The 21,590-nt window shown below is 42.6% G+C and overlaps 1 protein-coding gene across 1 annotated transcript in view; it reads left to right on the top strand.

The window, feature by feature from the left end:
* The window catches only part of IGF2R (insulin like growth factor 2 receptor), a 69,808-nt gene that overhangs the window by 21,638 nt on the left and 26,580 nt on the right, over positions 1-21,590 (top strand). The window contains exons 12-30 of the mRNA XM_053382328.1: positions 1,471-1,611; positions 1,782-1,928; positions 2,539-2,676; positions 3,537-3,678; positions 5,451-5,628; positions 6,209-6,324; positions 6,796-6,949; positions 7,590-7,766; positions 8,323-8,424; positions 9,548-9,649; positions 9,780-9,945; positions 11,040-11,210; positions 12,276-12,419; positions 13,451-13,629; positions 15,374-15,461; positions 15,882-16,100; positions 17,159-17,292; positions 18,460-18,557; positions 19,405-19,541. Of these exons, the coding sequence (XP_053238303.1) occupies positions 1,471-1,611; positions 1,782-1,928; positions 2,539-2,676; positions 3,537-3,678; positions 5,451-5,628; positions 6,209-6,324; positions 6,796-6,949; positions 7,590-7,766; positions 8,323-8,424; positions 9,548-9,649; positions 9,780-9,945; positions 11,040-11,210; positions 12,276-12,419; positions 13,451-13,629; positions 15,374-15,461; positions 15,882-16,100; positions 17,159-17,292; positions 18,460-18,557; positions 19,405-19,541 (2,733 nt within the window). The remainder of the gene's footprint in view (positions 1-1,470; positions 1,612-1,781; positions 1,929-2,538; positions 2,677-3,536; positions 3,679-5,450; positions 5,629-6,208; positions 6,325-6,795; positions 6,950-7,589; positions 7,767-8,322; positions 8,425-9,547; positions 9,650-9,779; positions 9,946-11,039; positions 11,211-12,275; positions 12,420-13,450; positions 13,630-15,373; positions 15,462-15,881; positions 16,101-17,158; positions 17,293-18,459; positions 18,558-19,404; positions 19,542-21,590) is intronic.

Below are 21,590 nucleotides of genomic sequence, written 5' to 3' on the forward strand. Positions count from 1 at the left end.
ATTACAGTAGTAAAAGTCTGGGGTTATATCAGTTCCTAGGTTTCTCTGTGGAATTTTTCACTACAACTCCATTTAAACACACTCTTGGCCAGTGATATTGCCTGTCTTTGCAGGTACCCAAATGGGCTCAGAAGCACTGCAAAACCCCTAACCAGCTTACAAGGAACACTAATGCTTCTCGGACTTTCTTTTTCCTGGGTGACTTACATCCCCTCAGTTATAAGCACATGATTTTTACTTACGCTTTAATTGTTTTACAATACCCTGTATATAATTTTTGTAGCATTTTATATAAAGCCCAGTTTCAGTAGCTCTATAAATTGTATTATTTCCATTGGCAGTGTTGTGGTGTTTAAAGCATTCTTTAGTTGCTTTATAAAAAGAGATAAAATTGATTAAGAGCCAAATATAAAATGGGTTACTATTCAAAATTCCTAAAATGCTCATCCAACAATGCAACGAGGAGGACAAGTCCTACCCCACCCCACTAAAAGATGAGCATCACACTAGAGGCTAAATTAACCACCAAAAGACTGAGTAAATAAAAATGACTTAGGTTGGCCCCCAGAAACTGTCAAGTTGCCTGGTGTGCTTCCCTGGGGAAAGCCTTCCACAAACAGAATATGGGTTGTAACACCACCAGTCAGCATTTCTGATACCAGGTCAAAAGGTCTGTCAGATTTTCACTGTCAGTCTTGCCTTCACTCCTTTTCCAGTTGTCCTGCTTGCACCTAGCATTAGCAAGCTACTGCAAAAACTAAATCTTCTTGGTGGGTTTTAACATGAGTATAAGTCATACATGATATAAATCTCTTTAATCTACTATGTTCAAAGAACTAACTGCAAGAAAAGACTAACAAAGACTAACCCATAATTGTTCAAAACGTAAGTGTAATGGGGTCTATATTAGGTTTTTTAGTTTGTGACTTGCAAGTACACCGGGCTTAACCCCCCCCCCCAAAAAAAACTGGCCCACTGCAAGCATGGAGAAAGGAGATATTTTCAACAGGACTGTAGTGTGTGTCTGTGTCTGTGTGTGGAGTGGGAGGGGCTTAACCCTTTCCTTCCCAGTCAAAGTTCTGATGAAAAGTAGAATGCAGCAGCTGGCCTTTAGGAAAAAAGACCTGCATTGGTGCCAATGACAACTTTCCCTTAAGGCTAAGCGCTGTGTGTGTGTGTGGAGAGATATTTTAATTGGGATTGCATTCTGGGAACCCTTCCTCCCTGCATGCTTCAGCCCCCTGATGAAAATGCAGGAGGCTGTGCTTGCTACAAAGTAAATAAATTAAAAACCCAATGTGGTTTCTAACTCTCTATATTAGAAGTAATATGTGGTTTGACCTGCAGTTGGGTTTCTACATGGCCATTCATTGGTTGGATAGGGGATGGGGAACAATCTGTCATTTTAACACTACACATAATATGGTTTTTAGAGGAATGTTCATCTAAAATGCAATTTCTTAATTTTAGAGTTAGAGCAGAATTGGGAAGCTGTAGACGGTAACCCTGTGGAAACAGAAAAGAAACGTTTTTTCATAAACGTCTGTCACCAAGTACTTCAGAAAGGAGGGGCAGTGAACTGTTCAGAAGAGGCATCCGTTTGCGCAGTTGGTGAGTAACCTCCTTGTATGAGCTCCCCACGTTAAAAGAACCACATTCAACAGTTGAATACAATGCTGTATGTGCTATTTATAAAATAGTAATTCCTTCAAAGGACATACATTGGATTGCTCGCTAAAACAAGTATCTGTATTTCTTGTTTGGTGTGTGGCTCTTTTTAGGTGAAGACAATAGCACAAAAAACCTAGGGACATTTATGTCTGCTCCCACAAAAGTTGGAGAGAATATCCAGCTTTACTATTCGGGTGGCGATGAGTGTCGACCAAAAAAGACAATTGAAACAAAGATACTCCTCATATGCAAGCCAGGTGAGTACTCTGGCTTTTATTAAAAGCCAGTCTCAAGCTGCAAACCCTCAGGAAGGCAGTGGTGGTAAGGTCTATAAGTCAGGGACAGGCTACATTTTGCAGCCTGAGGGTCACATTTCTTGCTGGGCAACATTTGGAGGCAGCGTGCCAGTGGTGAATGGGGCCAGAGGCAAAAGTGGCCAAAACAATAAATGTAAAATTTACCTTTGTATGGTAGGCTGGTTTCTACACACACACTCACCACACTCTATCTTCCTGTTCAGACACAGCAGGGCAAAAACACTGAAGGAGGGTATGGGGGAAGACCAGTGAGGGATGTTGGGCTGAGGTGTGATTAGCGGGAAGAGTCTCAAGTGGCAGGAGGAGGACCTGGAGGGGTACATTTAGCCTTCTGGCCTGAGGCTCCCTGTGCCTGCTATACATGCACATCTTCCATGGTACCTGCACCCTTTTTTAAGATTGGGGAGGGGGTGTAAGGACATGCAAAAATGGCTCTTCTGAGGTAATGCACTTGGCTTACTTCAGTAACTAATCTGTGTATCTGATCAGGTACTGGTCTCTTGAAAAATGAAATGTGTATTTGGTGGTTCAGTTATCTGTATCTTCCCAGGTGACCTGGAAAGTGCTCCTGTTTTGATTAGTTCTGGGTACGACGGGTGCCTGTATGAGTTCGAATGGCACACTGCTGCTGCCTGTGTCCTGTCTCAAACAAAAGGTGACCAGTGCAGAGTCTCTGACTCTCAAGCAGGTGAGTAGCCTGTTGAAAATGGTAAGGCAGCAACTGGGGCATGGGATTTCGGTCTGTGTCACAATTTCCAGCTTCTAGTTCAACTCCCTCTTTTCATCTAGCATCACTTGTCTCAAAGTAGCAGGAATAGAGCTGTTTCCATCTCTTAAAAAAACAAAACAAATCTGACTCCTACAACTTCGGAATTCATTGCCTGTCGTGCTCTGCCAGAGGCCTTCTGGAATGACTTTAATACTGACTTTTCTCTGCTGGCTTTCGCCAGAAGTTTTGGTGTGTGTTTTTTTCATACAAAAAACTTTGTCTGTTTTTGTTGCTGGCCTAGATTTATATTTTGCGATGGGCTGCCTCTGTTGCTGGTCTCCCAGAATCCTATTCATGAGTATTTTTGTTCTGTTTCTGTGTTTTTATTGTAAGCTGCCTTGAAAGAGTTAAGTCAAATGTAGCATATAGTTTAAGTAAAGCAATCAAATGCTGTTGTATCCTATGTATTAAACATAATTTATCCTTTTAAAAAATAGTACATTTTGTTTCCTAGAACAGAAGGTATATGACAAGTTGCTGGTGCATATCCAGTGACAGAATCTTGAAAATGCAACATTACGTTGGTATTTTCTTAAATCCAACTACACTAGTGCAATGAAAATTGAAAACCTGGTGTTTTGTGTCCTTAAGCATGCATACTGCCACAAGTGTAGTGGGGGTGGGGGGTGTATACTTCGTGAAACTTGAGTGTTAGAATCATTTATGGGCAACTGTTTTAAGGCAGCACATGGAATCTATTAAATCATGTTTGCCCATCTTACCTCCCAGTCTTTAAAACTTTTGTGCTGAACAAATGATTTTCATTCATTTCTGCTTAGGGTTCTCTTTTGACTTAACACCTTTGACGTATCACACTTACACAGCAAACACAAGTGACTATACTTTCTACATCAGTATTTGTGGCAGTGTGTCAAACCAGTTGTGTGCGTCACAGTCTGCAGCATGTCAAGTGAAGAAAAAGTAAGTGTTGTTTATGCCTTCTCCTGCTCTGTGTGCGTACTGAGGAATGCAGGTGGCACTGTGGTCTAAGCCACTGAGCCTCTTGGGCTTGCTGAATCCCCGCAACGGGGTGAGCTCCCATTGCTCTGTCCCAGCTCCTGCCAACCTAGCAGTTCGAAAGCACACCAGTGCAAGTAGATAAATAGGTACCGCTGTGGCTGGAAGATAAACCACGTTTCCATGTACTCTGGTGTTCCTTTGCGCCAGAAGCAGTTTAGTCATGTTGGCCACAGGACCTGGAAAGCTGTCTGTGGACAAATGCTGGCTCCCTTGGCCTGAAAGCAAGATGAGTGCCGCACCCCATAGTCACCTTTGACTGGACTTAACAGTCCAGGGATCCTTTACCTTTACTGAGGAACCCATGCAATAGTGACTAAATTACTGGAACCTGCCCTGGAACCTTAAGGTGAAGGACCGGTAATTAATAATAATAATTAAAAGTAGTAGTAATAATTAAGTTGCACACTTTGTTGAACACAGTGAGAGTAACTTCTGAGAGTAACTTATGCCCATGATTGCACTGCATTGCTGCAATCCCTCGCTGTTATTGAGTTAGTCCCATTAAATTCAATGGAACTTACTTTTGAAAAAAATGCTCTTAGGAGCCTTCTAACTGCTAAGATTCTGCTACCTTGATGTGGCCTTAAACAGAGTCACATAAGAGGAAGGCACTTGAAAGGAAAGGAAAATATGGAAGTCATCTGGGTTCCAAATGACTTATTTGAGGGCTTGTGCCAATGGGAAGTTTGACTTCTTAATTGGTTTAGCCCCACTCCTGACCTGTCAAAACTGCTTTTTAACTCACCTGTGTTTCAAAATTATTGTGCCTTGAAGCTTTGGATGGGGATGCTTCTGTTCAAGGAATGCAAGTATAAAAGCTTTATTGGGCACACAGATTTGCTTGATTCGCATTCTGGAACCCGAGTTATCCTATTTTAAGTTTGATCAACTGGAGTACAGTGGTACCTCAGAATGTGAACGGGAGCCCCGTTCGCATCCCAAAGCGAACATAACCCGTGTCTGCGCGTGTGCGGGTCACGTTCTGGCGCTTATGCGCATGCGCGTGAAGTCATTTTGACGGTCTGCGCATGTGCGTGCGGCGAAACCTGGAAGTAACGTGCTTCGTTACTTCCGGGTCTCTGCGGAGCGCAACCCGAAAATGCTTAACCCGTATTCATCCCGAGGTATGACTTTATAGCTATAGATAATAGTTTACCTTAGAATGTGCATAAGTTAGCACTTCCCTTCAAACGTATAATCTCAATGGTATGCACACCATCTAGGTACTATTTGTATAGACGATAGCATGCCTATCAGTTGTAAATAAAAAATCATGCCTTATGTTGTACCTGTGTCAACCAGAACGGATTTAGCCTGTTGTTGATTTTTGCTGCTGGGTTTTATGTTAGGTGGGAAATGGTTCCAAGAACCCAGTCCCATGAACTGCTGTTGCATAGCCAATTGGAGTCTCCAGTACCATCACGAAGAATGTAGGCAATGGTCCAGTATGCAAACAATAAATTGGCTTTGAGTAGAGAGCACTGGTGCAAATAGCAGCAGACATTCCTGCCTTCATACAGTGGGCAAAAGATGAGCTGTAAGGTTGGACTGTCAGACACTGCATGTATCCTTTAGGGCATTATATTAGCTTTTGCAATGCAAACTCATTGGTACTTGGGTACTTGCATCCCTAAAGGAAATCTATATGAAGTTCTATTAATGTATATTTTTAGTGGTAAGGACACATGGAGTCTGGGGTTGCCCAGTTCTGAGCTCTCCTATTATGATGGAATGATTCAGCTGAACTATCGAAATGGTACACCATACAACAACGAGAAGCACATGCAACGGTCTACCCATATTACCTTCCTGTGTGATCGTGGTGCAGGCGCAGGTTCACCTGAATATCAAGTGAGTGCCAGTTGTGGATAATTCTTGTGCATCACATCCTTAGTTAAGTCCACAATAGTTTAACATAATGAGAAGTTAAACCCTCCTAAGGGGAGAGGGAATGCCTGTTCAGAGGTATGACACACACTGCTTTTTTAGATCTTCCTTTATGGGATGATTAGTAGCAGCAAGAGGCTTGCTTAATATCTACAGATAGTTCTTGGAGACTTCCATAATAGATTTTAGCCTTATGGGTACTTGCACAGCTCTGCATTAAAAGTTTTCCAGTAAAGCAGTCATTTCAGTGGTCTTGTGCAGAGGGCTTGCATCCCTGTAGTGAGAAGGAGCTCTATACACAGGGGCAGGTATGAAAAGTGTGTGTTAGAGAACGTTGGCAGCTGATGGTGTACATTTGGATATATCAACATAGATTTGAGTGGACTTTCTGACAGTAAATGTTAAGCTTCCATGTGTGACAGCAGAATCATACCACTTTGAAATAAAAAAATGGCAGCTTCAGCTTAAAAAAGAGCTCTATTGTTACTCACCTTTTGCAGTTTTAACGTCTTTGTTTTGTGTATATATGATTATGGTAATGTAGGCAGAAGACAACTTCACTTACAACTTCAGGTGGTATACTCAATATGCCTGCCCAGAAATACCCACAGAATGTGTTGTCACAGATCCTCAAACCATGAAGCAATATGATCTTTCACGGTAAGCAAAACAAAATTTGGTGAATGTAAAGTCTGGGTGGAAATCTCAGCTGGCAAGTTCTTCCTGACCAAAGCACAAAACATACATTTCATACTTAACATTGTCACAGATAAGATCAGCAATGCTGCTGCTGTTTGCAAAAATTTCAAACAAATGGATCATAAAGAAGGAAAGAGGGTGTGGACATATTACTCACAAAGATTGTCCATTTATAGTTATTGTTATAAAGTAATTGGTATTCCTGAATGTGTGTGTGTGTGTGTGTGTGTGTGTGTGTGTGTGTGTGTGTATGCTTGCTTTCCTCATTTTGTGCTCTAAAACTGATCAGCATAATTCAGTTACTTTTTAGCATGCTCGTTGCAATGAGATGAATGAATGAAGAAATTCTGCGTCATTGATAATAACTTAAAAATAAGTTAAAATACAAAGTTAAAATCCAAACTCAATATTTTTGTTTTGCACATTTTTCAGTTTATCATTGTCTGCAGACAGGGATAATTGGCAGGCAGTGGACAATTCTGAGCAGGGTCCACGCAAAATATACTACATAAATGTCTGCCGACCTTTGAACCCCATCTCAGGCTGTGACAGGCGGGCATCTGTCTGTGAAATGACATACAGCAAGGTGAGCATTGTGCCAGCAGAGTTCCTCTTCACTCTTTTATTTGGCCTGCCTTCTGCTCTTCTCTTTTGTATCTAATTTATTCCTGCAGGCAAATCTCCAAGTGTTTGAGCACCTCCTAAACTTTAAAAGATTGACTTAGGATGCAGTCAAAGCCCCCACCTGCTGTGCTGGTGAGGGAGGATTGAAGGGGGCAGAGGTCTCCCCTCACCCAGTCCAGGTCAGCACGGGGCTCCTAGTTCTGACTGCATAAGTGCAGCTGAGTTGAATTGTAGCCTGTTGGCTTCCCACCAGCAGGAGCCTGCACATAGCCCATAAACAGGATTGAGCTGGGAGATCCTGAGCTTGCCCTACAGTCTTCACTTGACAGCATTGGATCTGAGTCAGGCCCATTTGCTGTTTCAGTTCCAGGTTTGGGGTAGAAAGGAGCAGCCTTTTGATTCTGCCCAGATTCCACCCTAGCCAGCATGGGCTGTGGATATAATAGTGGCCATGCCTCACCACCACTCCTGCCACTGCCTAGTTAGATTTTGGATTTCTCTTGTCAGTCCAGCAGGTGCTCTTCATAGCATGACTGCATATGTTCCCGAATTCATCATATAATTATTTTGCTTCAGAATGATGTTCTTTTTTCTAATTTTAGAGTGGTTCGCTTGAAGTTTCCATCAGTAATGTGGGGATTGCCCAACAAGAACCTGTGGTTGAAGGCCCTGGCAAAATCCTCCTAAATTATACCGGTGGCTCTTTGTGCATCACGGCGGAGGGTAGGAGTGAGCCTTTCACAAGCCTTGTCCATCTCGTCTGCTCCAAGGCCACTCTCGTAAGTTTCCAGCTAGCTTGCTTCTCCTCTCAGTGTGGTGTCATAATGTTATCTGATTAGACCACCATTATGTAAGAGCACAGAGCATTTGTGGATAAATACCCAAGTCTCCCTTGAATATCCTTTGTTATGAAATGCAGAATGATCTTACTAGTGCCCAATTGCTTAGCTGTTTCAAAATGGCGTAAAAGCTACTCATCTATGCTGGCAGTTGAAGCATGATTTTAAAGGCTGTCCAGTGCAACTGATAAAGAGTCTGTTTCACCCCCCCCCCAGGAAATTGCTAGCCTTGTGTTAGGCAGTGACTTGCTGATTACCACTTTTTTCTTGGTGTATGTTGGATGGGGGGAAGGATAAATTATTCTTGGGAAAATTCCAATGCTTTTCAATAAGATGATCACATTTGCTTTACAAGCAAAGAACCTGAAATCCTACCCTCCCAAATTACTGGACCAAAAATTTGCAGCACACTTGGAATGTATCCCTATGGTGCTCTTGAAGCCAGGCTGCTTGTATGCATTCCTTGCCATAACTTTCTGACAACTTGTATTTTCAGAGTAGTAGCCCAAGATTCATTGAGATGAAAGAATGTGTTGCAGTTTTCCTGTGGGAAACGGAAGCTGCTTGTCCAGTCACAACTGCAGCAGGGGATGCTCAGGTGAGTGGCAGAAAACACATGTGGACATTTGTGGGGGTTTTACCCATGTGCCATATGAATAGGTAAGCAGGCATCTTTACAACCCAGTGCTGCTCATGTCTGCTTGAAGCAAAGATGCATGAGCACCCCAAAGCTTAATCTAAGAACTATTGCATTCTTGTAAGCCCCTGAGTCAAGCACTTGAAAAAGCTCAAAGGTCTTTGTGAGCACTGGCTCAAGTTCTTACAAAAAAGTACCCACCCCCCTTCACCTTGCCATTACTCCCAGCCCACCAGGGAGGAGGCCTTCAATGGGAAGGGCACAGCAGAGGCTGCTTGAGATCTACAATAAGCAAATTTCTGATTGACTCAAAGCCTACTTGCAAAGTGTCTTAATGGGCTCTCCCTTCTGCAGACACCCTTCTATTTCCCACAGCATCCTTGGGAGAAATGCAGGATACTAGCTTCTAAGTGTCCCTAAAGAAATGCAGGTTTAATTGGAAGCAAAACTGTTAAATCCAGTTCTTAAGCATCGTTGGGTAGCTTTTATTTGAGCTCCCATGGTTGTAGTGAGAAGTGTGAGACATAGAAAGTACAGTCGTACCTTGGTTCTCAAACGCCTTGTGAATGTTTTGGCACCTTAATGCTGCAAACCCAGAAGCGAGTGTTCTGGTTTGCGAACGTTTTTTGGAAGTCGAACTTCCGACGCGGCTTCCACGGCTTCCAGTTGAGTGCAAGAAGCTCCTGCAGCCAACCGGAAGTTGTGCCTTGGTTTTTGAACATTTTCAGAAGTCAGAACAGACTTCCGGAATGGATTCCGTTCAAGAGCCAAGGTACAACTGTACAATTAAATGGAAGGTTAGCTGGGTGTGACTTAACAGGGCACTGTTTCTGATGATAGAGCTGTAAAAGTAATTGGTATATGTGGGCACCATAATCCTCCTCGAAGTAAGTTCTGATCTTTTGTTTGATACCCATTGGTCTATAAAACTTGAGAAGAGCTTAAAATTGGTCTCTGAGGAGCTGTAACCAGTATAGAAGATGGCCTTCTTGACTTGGAAATCAAGAGGGCTACAAGCATTTTGATGGTGCATATCTATCATATCTTATTCTCTCCTCTTGATAAATGGTTTTGTTTTCTACAGAGCTGCACTGTAAAAGATCCCAACAGTGACTTTGTGTTTAACCTGGAACCGTTGGCTTCAGAAAAAAAATACATAGCCATGGGAATTGGGAAGTCCTACATGGTAATGTTTCTTTTCTTTTCTTTTCCAAACACAATACTTCATGTCCTTTGAGATCATGCCTTTTGTTTTTTGCTGCAAGTTAGTAATTCTATGGCATCTCAGATATTTTATTATATGTTGAATCTCTTAGCTAAACATTTGTGGACCAGCAGAGGAATGTGCAGTTAACAGTAGCCTGCCAGCTGCTGACTCAATTGGTGGATGTGAAACAGAAGATCTGAAACACATTCGTCTGGTGAAACTGAACAAAACTCTTCAGCTGTCTACAGAAGGAGAACTGTCTCTTAAATACACAGGTAAAGTTGTTACAAAGAGCCACTTGCTTCCACCCTCCTTGCAAGGTAGGGGCAGCTGAGAGAGGCCCTTCATGCAACACAAGCACAGGTAGAGCTGTGACTACTCCATTGGGTTTCCTAAATCCGGGCATGTAGATTTCCAGATGTATGATACCTTTAAGATGGTAGAGCTAGACCTGAGTCCTCTCACTTCAAGCAATAATTTAGGCAAAGCAGCTAGACATTGGGTGAGCCTGTGTTCAAATCAGCTCTATCATCAATGCCAGGATTCTCATCCAAGATAGTTTCTTAAAGGAATCAAGATAATGGAGTAAGATCAGAAGCAGCATAAAACCAAGGGTAGCAATTTTACAGCAAATCTTTGACACAGCATATGTGTTCACTGTCCCACCAGCATCTTCGGGATGCAGGGAGATGGAAGGGGCCCACTGAGGCTGAGGGAATAGGCAACATTCCCTTGGGCAATGGAGACCAAGCCATGTCCAGGCTTCCCGTTTTAGTGATGTGTTTGCAGGAGGGCTCTGACAAGGGCAAAGCAAGCACCCAGTCAAATAGGACCATTGGGCTTACAAGATTGAATACAGTGGTACCTCGGGTTAAGAACTTAATTCGTTCTGGAGGTCTGTTCTTACCCTGAAACTGTTCTTAACCTGAAGCACCACTTAGCTAATGGGGCCTCCTGCTGCACGATTTCTGTTCTCATCCTGAAGCAGAGTTCTTAACCTGAGGTAATATTTTTGGGTTAGCGGAATCTGTAATCTGAAGCGTATGTAACCTGAGGTACCACTGTACATAGCCTAAAGGCAATGCTTGGCATCTTCTTTAGTCCAGGAAAATAGGTTTAGGAGGTGTTAAGTGGGAAGGTTCTCTCTTTGGTTCCTGTCAGGCGGGTTTGTCACAGAGTGAAAACATCCCTTTGTGAAAAGTGCAGCAACTGCGTGCATCATTGACCTTCCCGTCATAGCTGGTGAATTTTCAGTAGACGCAAAATTCTAAAAAAGGCAGATAGTTGGAGCTCTGACTTTTTTTTTTTTGTCAAATAACTCGTGTGGGTTTACTTTATGCTTCTTGGTGTTTTTATTTCTGCTCCTTAGGAATCAATGACACTTTCACTGTGACCTTTATCTGCAATCAATCCTCCTACCCCGGACAACTCAGATTTGTGCATGAAGAGATTAACTCTGCACGTAGAATTTATAATACTTTCTTTGAGTTTCACACGGCCTTAGCCTGCCCACCTTCTCCAGTTGATTGTCAAGTTACTGGTAAGTAAATGAATGTAGGGAAGTTCATTGGAAAGGTCACTCGAATCTGCTTCAGTGGTAGAGATGTCCTGTGGGTGGCATGTTTCCTTCCCCCTTCTCTCCAGCAAGTGCTATGACTTGTTTCCAACATGCTCATAGTTTCCTTTCCCCTTAGGATACACTTTGGGTGGGTGGGAGACCGTTAAAGAACACAGAGCGTAGAGAAATCTGTATTCCCCCTGCCACATACTACTCACCCACAGAAACCCTATTTAGTATTTCCCCCACAAAAGCTGATTTTACCTTTCCCTGCCTTAAAACTGGGCTGCTTTGAAAAGCATTTGCCTTAGAACACCTGAAGTGTTTGACCACCACCAACTCACTGAAAGTTAAGGCATTGCACTCTAAACGAAATCCATTGGCTGTTCCAGCCAAAGGTTCTGTTTTTGTGTTTAATAGCATAGCAATTGTGACATTGGGTTGTCTCAATGGTTGCTTTGCCCTAGCACAGCAAACATAAAGAGGTAACTTCTATAAAAAAATGTAGTGAAACTATTTTTCTGATACAGAATGGAGTATCTGACAGGTGTTGTTAGGAACCTTCCTCAGGGTCACTTGCCCAAAAGAGGGTTTCCGCCCTACTAAACCAACATCTCTCTTTAAAGAGTTGGGGGGGGGGGCGGGAATCTCTTCTCAGTAAGTGCCCTTGAAGAATGTTTATGGCAACACATATTGAGCATTCAAGTTTTCAGTATGTTTTGGAGACGTTGAGTATTCTGTTTCTCCTCTCCTTTTTTATCTGCCTTGTGTAAGCTGCCTTCTACCCTCCATTTTGGCAGAAGCTCTTCCACTCCCACAAGTCAAGGCATTCAGTTCTGGCCGGTCCCCTTCTCTGTGCCTCATTGTAATTTTAGCTGTTGAGCCTGTCTTTGCTTTATACTTCTTGGTTTTTATGTGATCACACAGCATTTTGCTATCTTGGCTGCCTGGCTTGGATTACTGTAATCCTTTAAACTGGAGTCAACTGAATATTGTAGACTTAGCTTAATTAAGCATTTTGTGGTTTCTGGCATTACTATTTTGCAGATTCAGCTGGTAATGAGTATGACCTGAGTGACTTAAGCAGAGCAAGTGAGCCTTGGATTGCCCTGGATACATCAAAAGATGCAAAAGGAAGAACTTTCTTTCTAAGTGTTTGCAAGCGTCTTCCCCCCATACCAGGGTGTCCTGGTAAGCATTAGACTTGGTTTATGGGAACTGAGGGACTATCAGTGCAACAGGCTATATCCCACCACCTCAGTTCCTCTTCTTCTTCTCTGACTTCCTCACTCCTGGCAGTCTCTGTCTGCTTCACCTCTTTGCCCTGATACTTCTCAGCAGAGCTGTCATAGCCCCTCTGGGTAGCTTTGGTGAATGCTTAGAGAAACTTGGCATTCAAATTATTCAGACATCCACGAGCCAACTCTAACTTTAACTTGCCACTGAGAGAGGGTTGGTGAAATCCAGGTGAACAGTTTCTGACCCTTTTGATAGATGTAGAGATAGTCACTGCTACGTGTAGGGTGCTGTGGCATGTTATGGGGAAGCACGCTGGTGTGCAGGATGCATGCAATTAATCTTATTTTCCTGCTCGGGTTGGATTAAACTTTGAATTTATATTTTGCTATGGAAGAACAGTTGGAACTGACTTTTAGTTTCAGGAATCTTGTGTGAAAATGCCAAGCTGGTGAGCTTTATGGCCAGGACAAAGCACCCTTAAGCTGTTAACAAAAAGGCAGAGATAGAGCTCTTTACTAAAAAGAAATTGATTACAAAGTAATGGTTTTTAATAACTTTGAGGAAAAATACTCCCACTTCAGTAATTCATTGACTTACACCGAGTTATATCCAGAGTTGACCTTCTTTGAGCAGGAGCTGCTTCCATTCACAGAAGGGACTTTGATCCAGTAGAGATTCCCACTACAGAGATTGTGCCTGAAGTACAGGGTTCCTGAACTCTTTGAAACTGTTTTTCAGGGGCTTTAGGGGGAAAGAATCAGTTGCAGAGTCCCTTCTACTGATCTTCATGGGAGCATCCCAAGGGTGGAGCTCCACTCACAGGATCCCCAAGTGCAATTGGTGGTCAGCCCAGGCACTGCTGCCTTCAATACTCTTAAAATGAAAACTGCTATGAATTACTTCTGCCCTTCTTTTAAAAGAGATCAATGCAAGTTTTTAGTGGAGTTTAAAAGCGCATGTTTAAGTGTTCCTTTTGGCTGCAGGTGGTATAATTGGATCTTGTGTGAAATACGCGGACAAAGGTCAGAGTCTTGGCATGATTCACATGCGTCCTCAGGCTGCCGCTGATGGGTCCCTTAGTATCGTGTACTCAAGTGGGGACACATGCAAAGCTAACAGGCAGTACTCAACGCGGATCATCTTCCAGTGTGATCAAAGTATGGTAAGTTTTGGGGTCTGTCTATTGATGCCGAATGGTCTGGATGTAAAAAAAATTGACTTCCTTTAGCAACCTTGCAAGCTTATTGAAGGGCTTGCATGCATAGCTGCAGTTCCCCCTTCCCATTGTGCCTGTGCAGCTCTGGAGCTGTGTTTGCATGCACTGCCAGGGTCCTTCCTCCACTTCCAGCCTAAAAGGACCAGTAGCCCTTCGAGTGAGTGAGTGAGTGAGTACCACACGCAGAGCTGCCACATAGGTGCATCCTTTGCTGCCCAGATGGTCATTTTGGAGTGATTACTTCTCATCCCAACAAACAAGGAGTGGCATAGGGACCCTTGTAACTTGCCACTAACATTTGATCATACAGTGGTACCTCGGGTTAAGTCCTTAATTTGTTCTGGAGGTCTGTTCTTAACCTGAAACTGTTCTTAACCTGAGGTACCACTTTAGCTAATGGGGCCTCCCACTGCCGCTGCGCCGCCGGACCACGATTTCTGTTCTCATCCTGAAGCAAAGTTCTTAACCCAAGGTACTATTTCTGGGTTAGTGGAGTCTGTAACCTGAAGCGTATGTAACCCGAGGTACCACTGTGTTCTCTTCTTTCTCTTCCCCCATCTGGAGAAAATTCAAATGTTTAGAACTAGCAACATTATTTTGTTATGTGATAGGAAGCAGCTGAGCTCTCCAGAGTAGCTGATCAAGCTTGCTTCTATTTGCAAAGCATATAGCAGCTTATTTACAAAGCGGACTTCAAGGACCCTAATAATATGGACATGGAAATATACATTTACTTGAGAAGCACACCTCAGTATTACGAATGAGTTGCAGCATTCATTCTTGTGCTCCAGTTTCCTGAGCAAGCAACAACTCTCTCATTTTTTGTGATGTTCTGAACTTTCAAATCATTATGGTGAATTAACATAGTCCCAGGTAGACCCCTCTGAAAGCTGTAAGTATGCGGGACACATGTACATGTGGTGCCATCATCTGGCTCCTCATATTCCAGCTAAGGCACCCTTTCACTTCCCCAACTGCCACCTGCTCAAGAACCATCTTGCCCTGAGGAGAAGACAGATTTGGCTTTCAAAAGGGATTCTTCTCTCTCATTGCTTATGTCTGCTGTTCTACAATATAGTGGTAATTTCTCCTTAAAACATTTCTGTGTAATCTGCTTTGTGTGGTACAACTGAAAAGATTGCGTCAATATTGCAGCGCCTTGTGCCAAGTTCAAAAGTCTGCTGTTTCCTCATGGAAGCAAGTACTTGCATTTCATGCCAGCCACCTTGGTATTTCTTCTTGAAATGAAAGGTAGCATATAAATTCTTGTAATAATTAACAACAACAACAACAACAACAACAACAACAACAGGTTACAACTTTCTACATGGAAATCCCTCTGTGGAGGCAAACAATATGTGATGCTTGAAGTGTGGGCCATGTTGAGTTCTTGCCTAAAGTTGTGCCAGTAGCTTGAAACAGACCCTTCAGTGGCACTTCAGGCTTAATTATGCAATATACTTTTGTCCAGGCTGATTTTCAGCATAACAGTTATATAAAATAACCCTGAACAGATCAGTGAATAGCAAGTATCTTAGATTCACGTGTTTTCTCACCACAAGGAATTTGGATCAGTTTGAGTCCTGGTTATATAACTTAATGGTGGGTGAATTTATATACTGAATTTCTATAAGGAGATAAACAGAACTTTATGTATAAAGCTGACAACAAACTCCTCCTTTTTTCTTAGGGATCACCAGTGTTTCAACATGAAGATGACTGTGAGTTTGTGTTTCTTTGGAGAACAGTAGCAGCTTGTCCTGTGCACAGGGTTGAGGGTAAGTATCTGTACTTAAATAAAATTATTTAACTAATGTGACTAAAGCTCTTGGCAAAAAGTAGTACATAATTGGAATGCAAGAAGAAATAAGACAATTCAGATGGCCTTAAATTATCTATCTACTGTGATTCCAGATACATTGAACAGCTGATCTTAACTTGCAAAGCATTTTGAGTAGAAAATAAGAAAATCATATGTAGCTTTTGTTATGGAATGATTGTCTAGAAGTTTGCAAATGGACTCCTTTCTCATACAAAACAACTTTCCGAAAATAACTCCAACGTTCTGAAATGAAAAGATGCACAAATTCATATTCAGAAAATGTTCTCTGGTCCACCTTTGGAGCGAGGCGTTGAGCTGGGAATAAGGCTTTGTGTGCATGTGAATAACATTCCTCTGGGTTTGGTGTTCTTTTAAGGTGAGAACTGTCAAGTAAAAGATCCAAGGTATGGTCATGTGTATGATCTGACACCGCTTCGTGGGAAGGATGTGAAAGTGAGCACTGAGGAATATGACTACTACTTCAGAGTCTGTGATGGATTAACAGCGGGGAAGTGCAAAGAACCAGGAACAACTGCAGACGTTGTGTCGGCATGTCAAATTAAGAAACGAGACCCCAGCTTTAAAAAAATAGCAGGTAAGATGTCTTTCTGGGATGTAGCGGCTTGGATATATCAGGGGAAGTTTGCCTGGTTTCAGAGGGGAGGGTGCATGAAGTATCAAGGTGTACTTCCAGAGCAAATGTCCACCTTAAATAGTTTTATTTTAAAATCCACACCTTTGTCTAGTATTTCTATCTAGTGGAAGGAATACCTCTTGACGTTCCTGATATTTCCAGCTAAGTCATCATGTAGCTGTGATGGCTGTTGTATGCTATTCCCACAGCTAACATTCACCTGTCTTCCGTGGTTAGTATTAGCATTTGACCTTGAAGTCCACAGTTGAGAACTAGTAAAATAACCTTGAACCCAGTTGAGTTTGGAGATGGCATCTCCCTCCACATACTTCCACCACAATTTCTGATCAGATGCAGCACTGTGCTCAGATTCTGTGTATGAACACATGCACTCAGGCACTAGACATGCACATGTATGCATTCTGTAACTAAACACACAGAGTGGGGTGTAAATAAAGTACATGTGTACGCACACCTTTATTTTTATATAAATACATTTTATTATATAATGTGTTTTGATTTCTATTTATGTTCTTGTTGGGCAGGCTGAAAACAAGTTAGGTATTGTGTATGTGCAGAGTGTTGAGTCATGTTGCCTTTAGAGCCGTTCTGGAGATGTTGTCATTGCATTTCTGTAGTGTGTTGAGTGGAAACGGGGGTGGATAGTGGGAACACTGGGAAGAGGAGATGGGGAAGGGCCAAGATCATGTCCCAGGTCATGCTCAGGTCAGCATACCCCCCACCCTCCCCAATTTCAACAAATCTGCAATCTTAACATTGGTGGGGGTGGAATTGCTATTAAAAAACAACTAGATACTGAAATGGGATGAGTCTAAGCTTTTCTTTTTAGAGCTGTCATTCCTTAGTGTGCTTTGCAAGCTGACTATTGACAAAATAAGGCAGCATTGGGGAACCCACTGGGCCCACAGGCCGAATTAGCTTTAGCCTATATGGCTAGTGTTTACAGTACAAAACTCCTATGCCTTCAATTAATATACTTTTTATAATTCACTGTTCAGGTTTGAAAACTACAAAGCTGACATACGAAAATGGATTAATCAAAATTAACTACACCAATGGGGAGACATGCCACAAGATATATCAGCGGTCAACAGCCATAGTGTTCTATTGTGATCCTGAAAGTAATTCGCAGGTAAGCAGACTTGGGTGTTAATCTCAGATGTGATTGTCAAAACCCCTTATGTAACTCTTCCTGCAAAGCCATAAGCTCTAAGCACACATAGCTGTAACCTCATAGAGCCTGGGTGGGCAGACATCAGACTCGCAGGATCTGCATGGGCTTTTTTTTTTCTTTTAATAATTGACTGGAGCCTAGAGATCCACCTTCCAGAGCCTGGCGAAAAAGAATAGTCTGAATAAAAATAGTCTGAACCTAGGAATTTTACTTTGCATGCCAGACTGGAGTGGAGACACAATACTTCTGTGCACAAAAAAACCCCACTCTTGATCTCCTCCCTGCCCCGGCCCCGGCAAGCTTTCTTCATTTCAGCTGTATAATTTAGAGGAGGAAAAGGAGTCATTTTTGTGCTGGTATTTTTAAACAACTGGGAATCAGGAACTTACTGATCTACTGTGAATCATTGAGACATCTCCCAGATTTACGTTCTGCCCCTGCTGGCTATATGTGCAGTTGGAGATCAGGGTTGCACAGGCGTGCCCAGCCCCTGAGCCCACCTGATGGGCCCTACATGAACACTTCATCCACCATGTAGCTTTGTGCATAGAGCTTGATATCTGCAAGTTCATTCCATAATTGCCATTGCTCTTCCGTCTCCACTGACTTTATGTGGCACCAATCATAATTGCACAGGTAGATCCTCATTCAGCTTATTTATATGCAGCATGTGAACCAGGTAAGTAGGGTGGGCCGAAAGCACTGAAAACCCAAATATTGTTAGGGCAGCTAAATTTGTTAGTAACAAAATTACTTTGTTTTTAAAAAAAGAAAAGGTAAAAACTGCTGAGCAAATAAATAAAGTGTAGTGTGAAAGCAGCACATGCCAAGGCAATGAGCTTGAATCTGTTATTTATGTTAGCCAAAATGCTTCAAATTCACCCTTCTGATTAAAATCCATTTGGTCTTGTTTTAAAATTTTTGTTTGAAAGGACCACAGTACATTTCCCCAGTATAAGTTGTAGATGGTGTATTGGAGCAGAAGCTCATTTGCAGATGGTTACTGTTTTACATAACCCATAGTCCAGACCTCGGATGGAGTAGGGTTGTCTGCTTTCAGCCCTACTGGTATTGTCGGCTTCTGTATGTAACGGGTTGTGGGTTTTTTTACCTTTCTTTTCTCAGCCAGTGTTTCTGAAGGAAATGGAGGATTGCACCTATTTGTTTGAGTGGCACACTCCTCTTGCCTGCCCACCTTCCAGGTCTATCGAGTGCTCCTATAAGTAAGTTGACTTCACCTGGCTGTCAAAACAATAAATTTATTTCCTTCCCACCCCTTCTTTAGGGCTTCCTGTCCCGTCTGTGTTAAATGGTGATGCCTAGGCCATTAAAGCAGCTATTCAGTGTGATGATTTTTTGGGGGTGGGGGAGAACTTTTGTTCCCCAGCCATCAGCAGAAACAACTAACAAGTGGGTGGTGGTGAGATGGTGGATGTCGAAAGACCATCTTGTTGTACAGATTCTCAGATACGGAACCCCTAGATACTTGAGAAGCTTTTGCGCGGCTAGAGTAGTTAACAGAAGAGTGGCGGTCGTTCTGCTAGATAAGCTATGTGGCAGGACAGGAAATTTTGCTTGGATTTTGATGGCACTTTTCGGCACTCCTTACACGGTTGATGTGCTTCTCTTCAGGATGTTGTTGGGATACTGCCAGGGAGGCAAAGTCCATCTGAGCCCCCAAGCCGGCTGCCGGACGATCCATCGACCTCCCGTAGATAGGCAGTATCAGCAATTAGCGACACGAAGCCTCAGAAATAGATTGCCACATTCTTAGGCTGGTGCACACTCTATCAGCAGAATTCACACAGCAAAAGATGCACAGCAGGAGAGCATTTTTCCAAGTTTATTCAGCGTTGATCAGAACAAAGAAAAAAATGACTGCCTGCTTCGGTATGCTCAGGCAACAACAAGAGGAACGAAAGCTAAGACATAACAGAAACATCCTGTGAAACAGGAAATACGCAGACTCTGTGACTCACAGCCTGCTCCCTTTTAAGGTGGAACGGAAATATCCTAACAGATGTCTCCTGTTAACTTTTTTGCTGTAAAATGTCCTTTCTTCTGTTGCAGAGACAGTACCGGCAACTCATATGATCTCTCCTCTCTGACACAGCATAAGGAGAACTGGGAAGCCATTTCAATGACTAACTCTACTCAAAAATACTACATCAACGTCTGTAAATCTTTGGTGCCACATCGAGGAGCAGGTAAGAACTGGAGAGACAGCGCAGGCTGCGTGTGCCCGCAGGCAGGAGTGGGGCGAGTAGAGGGATTGAACTGCACAGGGGCAGGGTGGAAAGTAGGGAGGCCACAGCTCTGTTGGGTACCACTTCATCATAGCAAGGCATTTACGTAAACCCATGTGCTGTTAGAAGTGCATGGCCTTGACTGCCTGCTGGGTAAATTTTAGAAGGCGGAAAGCCACACCCACTGACAGTTCAAGCTCTTCCCATTGCTGCTACCCAAACGTGTGTGTGGCAGTAGTGTTGGATCAAAATTTGATGTTGCTTGCAAGATAAGCTGTATATTGGGAACTGGAGTGTTATGAAGAAGGCAATCCACTGTGCACCCGCTCCGTCTTGTTTCTCATATTGGGCTTCTCCATGTAGAGAGGGCAGGTGAATGCTGTCTTCACTCTTTTATGGCTGCAGCTGTGTTATGAAACCTGCTGTGTCCTATTTAAGGCTAAGTGAAAGCTGTAAGCATCCTGTAATCTGATTCTTCTCCTAGCATTCTCTGTTTGTGCAACAGTGTACCAGTTCTGCCTCATTGTCTTAAAAATTACCCTGGAGCAAGGGAGGAATGACCTACATAGCTTCCTTGAAACTGAGAACATTGGTGTCCAAAGAGTTGGATGTGGGAAAAGAGATTAAAAAGCACTGTTGTAACCCACTGTGAATGCGAACATAGGTTTTTTACATGGTAAAAGAGTAGTAAATGGAACAGCTCCTACCTTTGATTGTGATCACACTGTCCTTGATTCCTATTGCTCTTTGCAATGTTTTTTCCTAACCCTGGTATTTATTTTTGTATTATTTTTTTTTATATAAATTTTTATTAGTTTTTTCCACACATAATACAAGACAATACAACACAATACAAGACAGACAAACATACAAGCACGTATAATTTCTTGACCTTTCATTTCATAAACCTTCTTTCAGCGACTTCCCCATACCTCCCCTTTCTGCATCCCTGTTGACAATCTTTTCAGCATCCCCTAATGTCAATATAATACTTTCTTTAAGTCTTATTTCTCATGTCCAATGGTATTTATTTTTGTATAGTCGTGGAATGTGTTCTATCTTGGGAATAACAGCAAACCAAGACATACTTGGGAGTAGATCCATTTATTTCAATAGGTCTGCTCTGAATATGAGTCGTGTTGCGTTAGGTTCATGTTGCATCTTTTCGGCTTAGAACGCAACAAACCTGGAAGTGTATACTTCCGGGTTTTGCCGCGCATGCATGCACAGAAGCATTCTGCGCACTTTGCACATGCGCAAAAGCGGCACTCTAGTTACGGACTTTTCGGGGTGCAAACGGCACCCCGGAATGGATGAAGTCCATAACTAGAGGTACCACTGTAATGTTGTATACCTCCCTGTTTAATTGAAGGTTAATATGATAAGGTATTTTTCCCTGGCACACCCCAAACATCTTACTATTAAGATGGCAGGTAATAACATAAATACTCTAAATTTTATTACTAGACTTGCTAATTCTGAGTATATGTAGAAATGACACATAGAGCTAATTATACATGTTGTTTCTTTGCCCAGGAACTATGCCATCTCAATTTTATGTGGGGAGGTATTTGTCTAAAGTTGACCCAGTTGACACCAGCAAGTTTGTTGTTCTTGTTAACTAATTTCTGTACTGCCCTTCATCCGAGGATCACAGGGTGGTTTACAATATAAAAACACAAAAATACATAACATAGTAATAAACAAACACCCCCTTTAAAAGGCCATAGATAGTTTAATTAGCCAAAGACCTGGGAGAAGAGGAACGTTTTTGCCTGGTGCCCAAAGATATGTAATGAGGGTGCCAGATGGACTTTCCTGGGGAGAGCATTCCACAAACGGGGAACCATCGCAGAAAAGGCTTGTTATCATGTTGCTACCCTTCAGACCTCTCATGGAGGAGGCACACAAAGAAGAGCCTCAGATGATGATCTCAGGGTGGTTCATTTTGGGAGAAGTGGTCCTTGAGGTATTGTGGTCCTGAAAAATAATGTTGAAATAATTTCTGAA

Source organism: Podarcis raffonei, chromosome 3 (assembly GCF_027172205.1).
Source record: "Podarcis raffonei isolate rPodRaf1 chromosome 3, rPodRaf1.pri, whole genome shotgun sequence".
NCBI classification, from domain to species: Eukaryota; Metazoa; Chordata; class Lepidosauria; order Squamata; family Lacertidae; genus Podarcis; species Podarcis raffonei.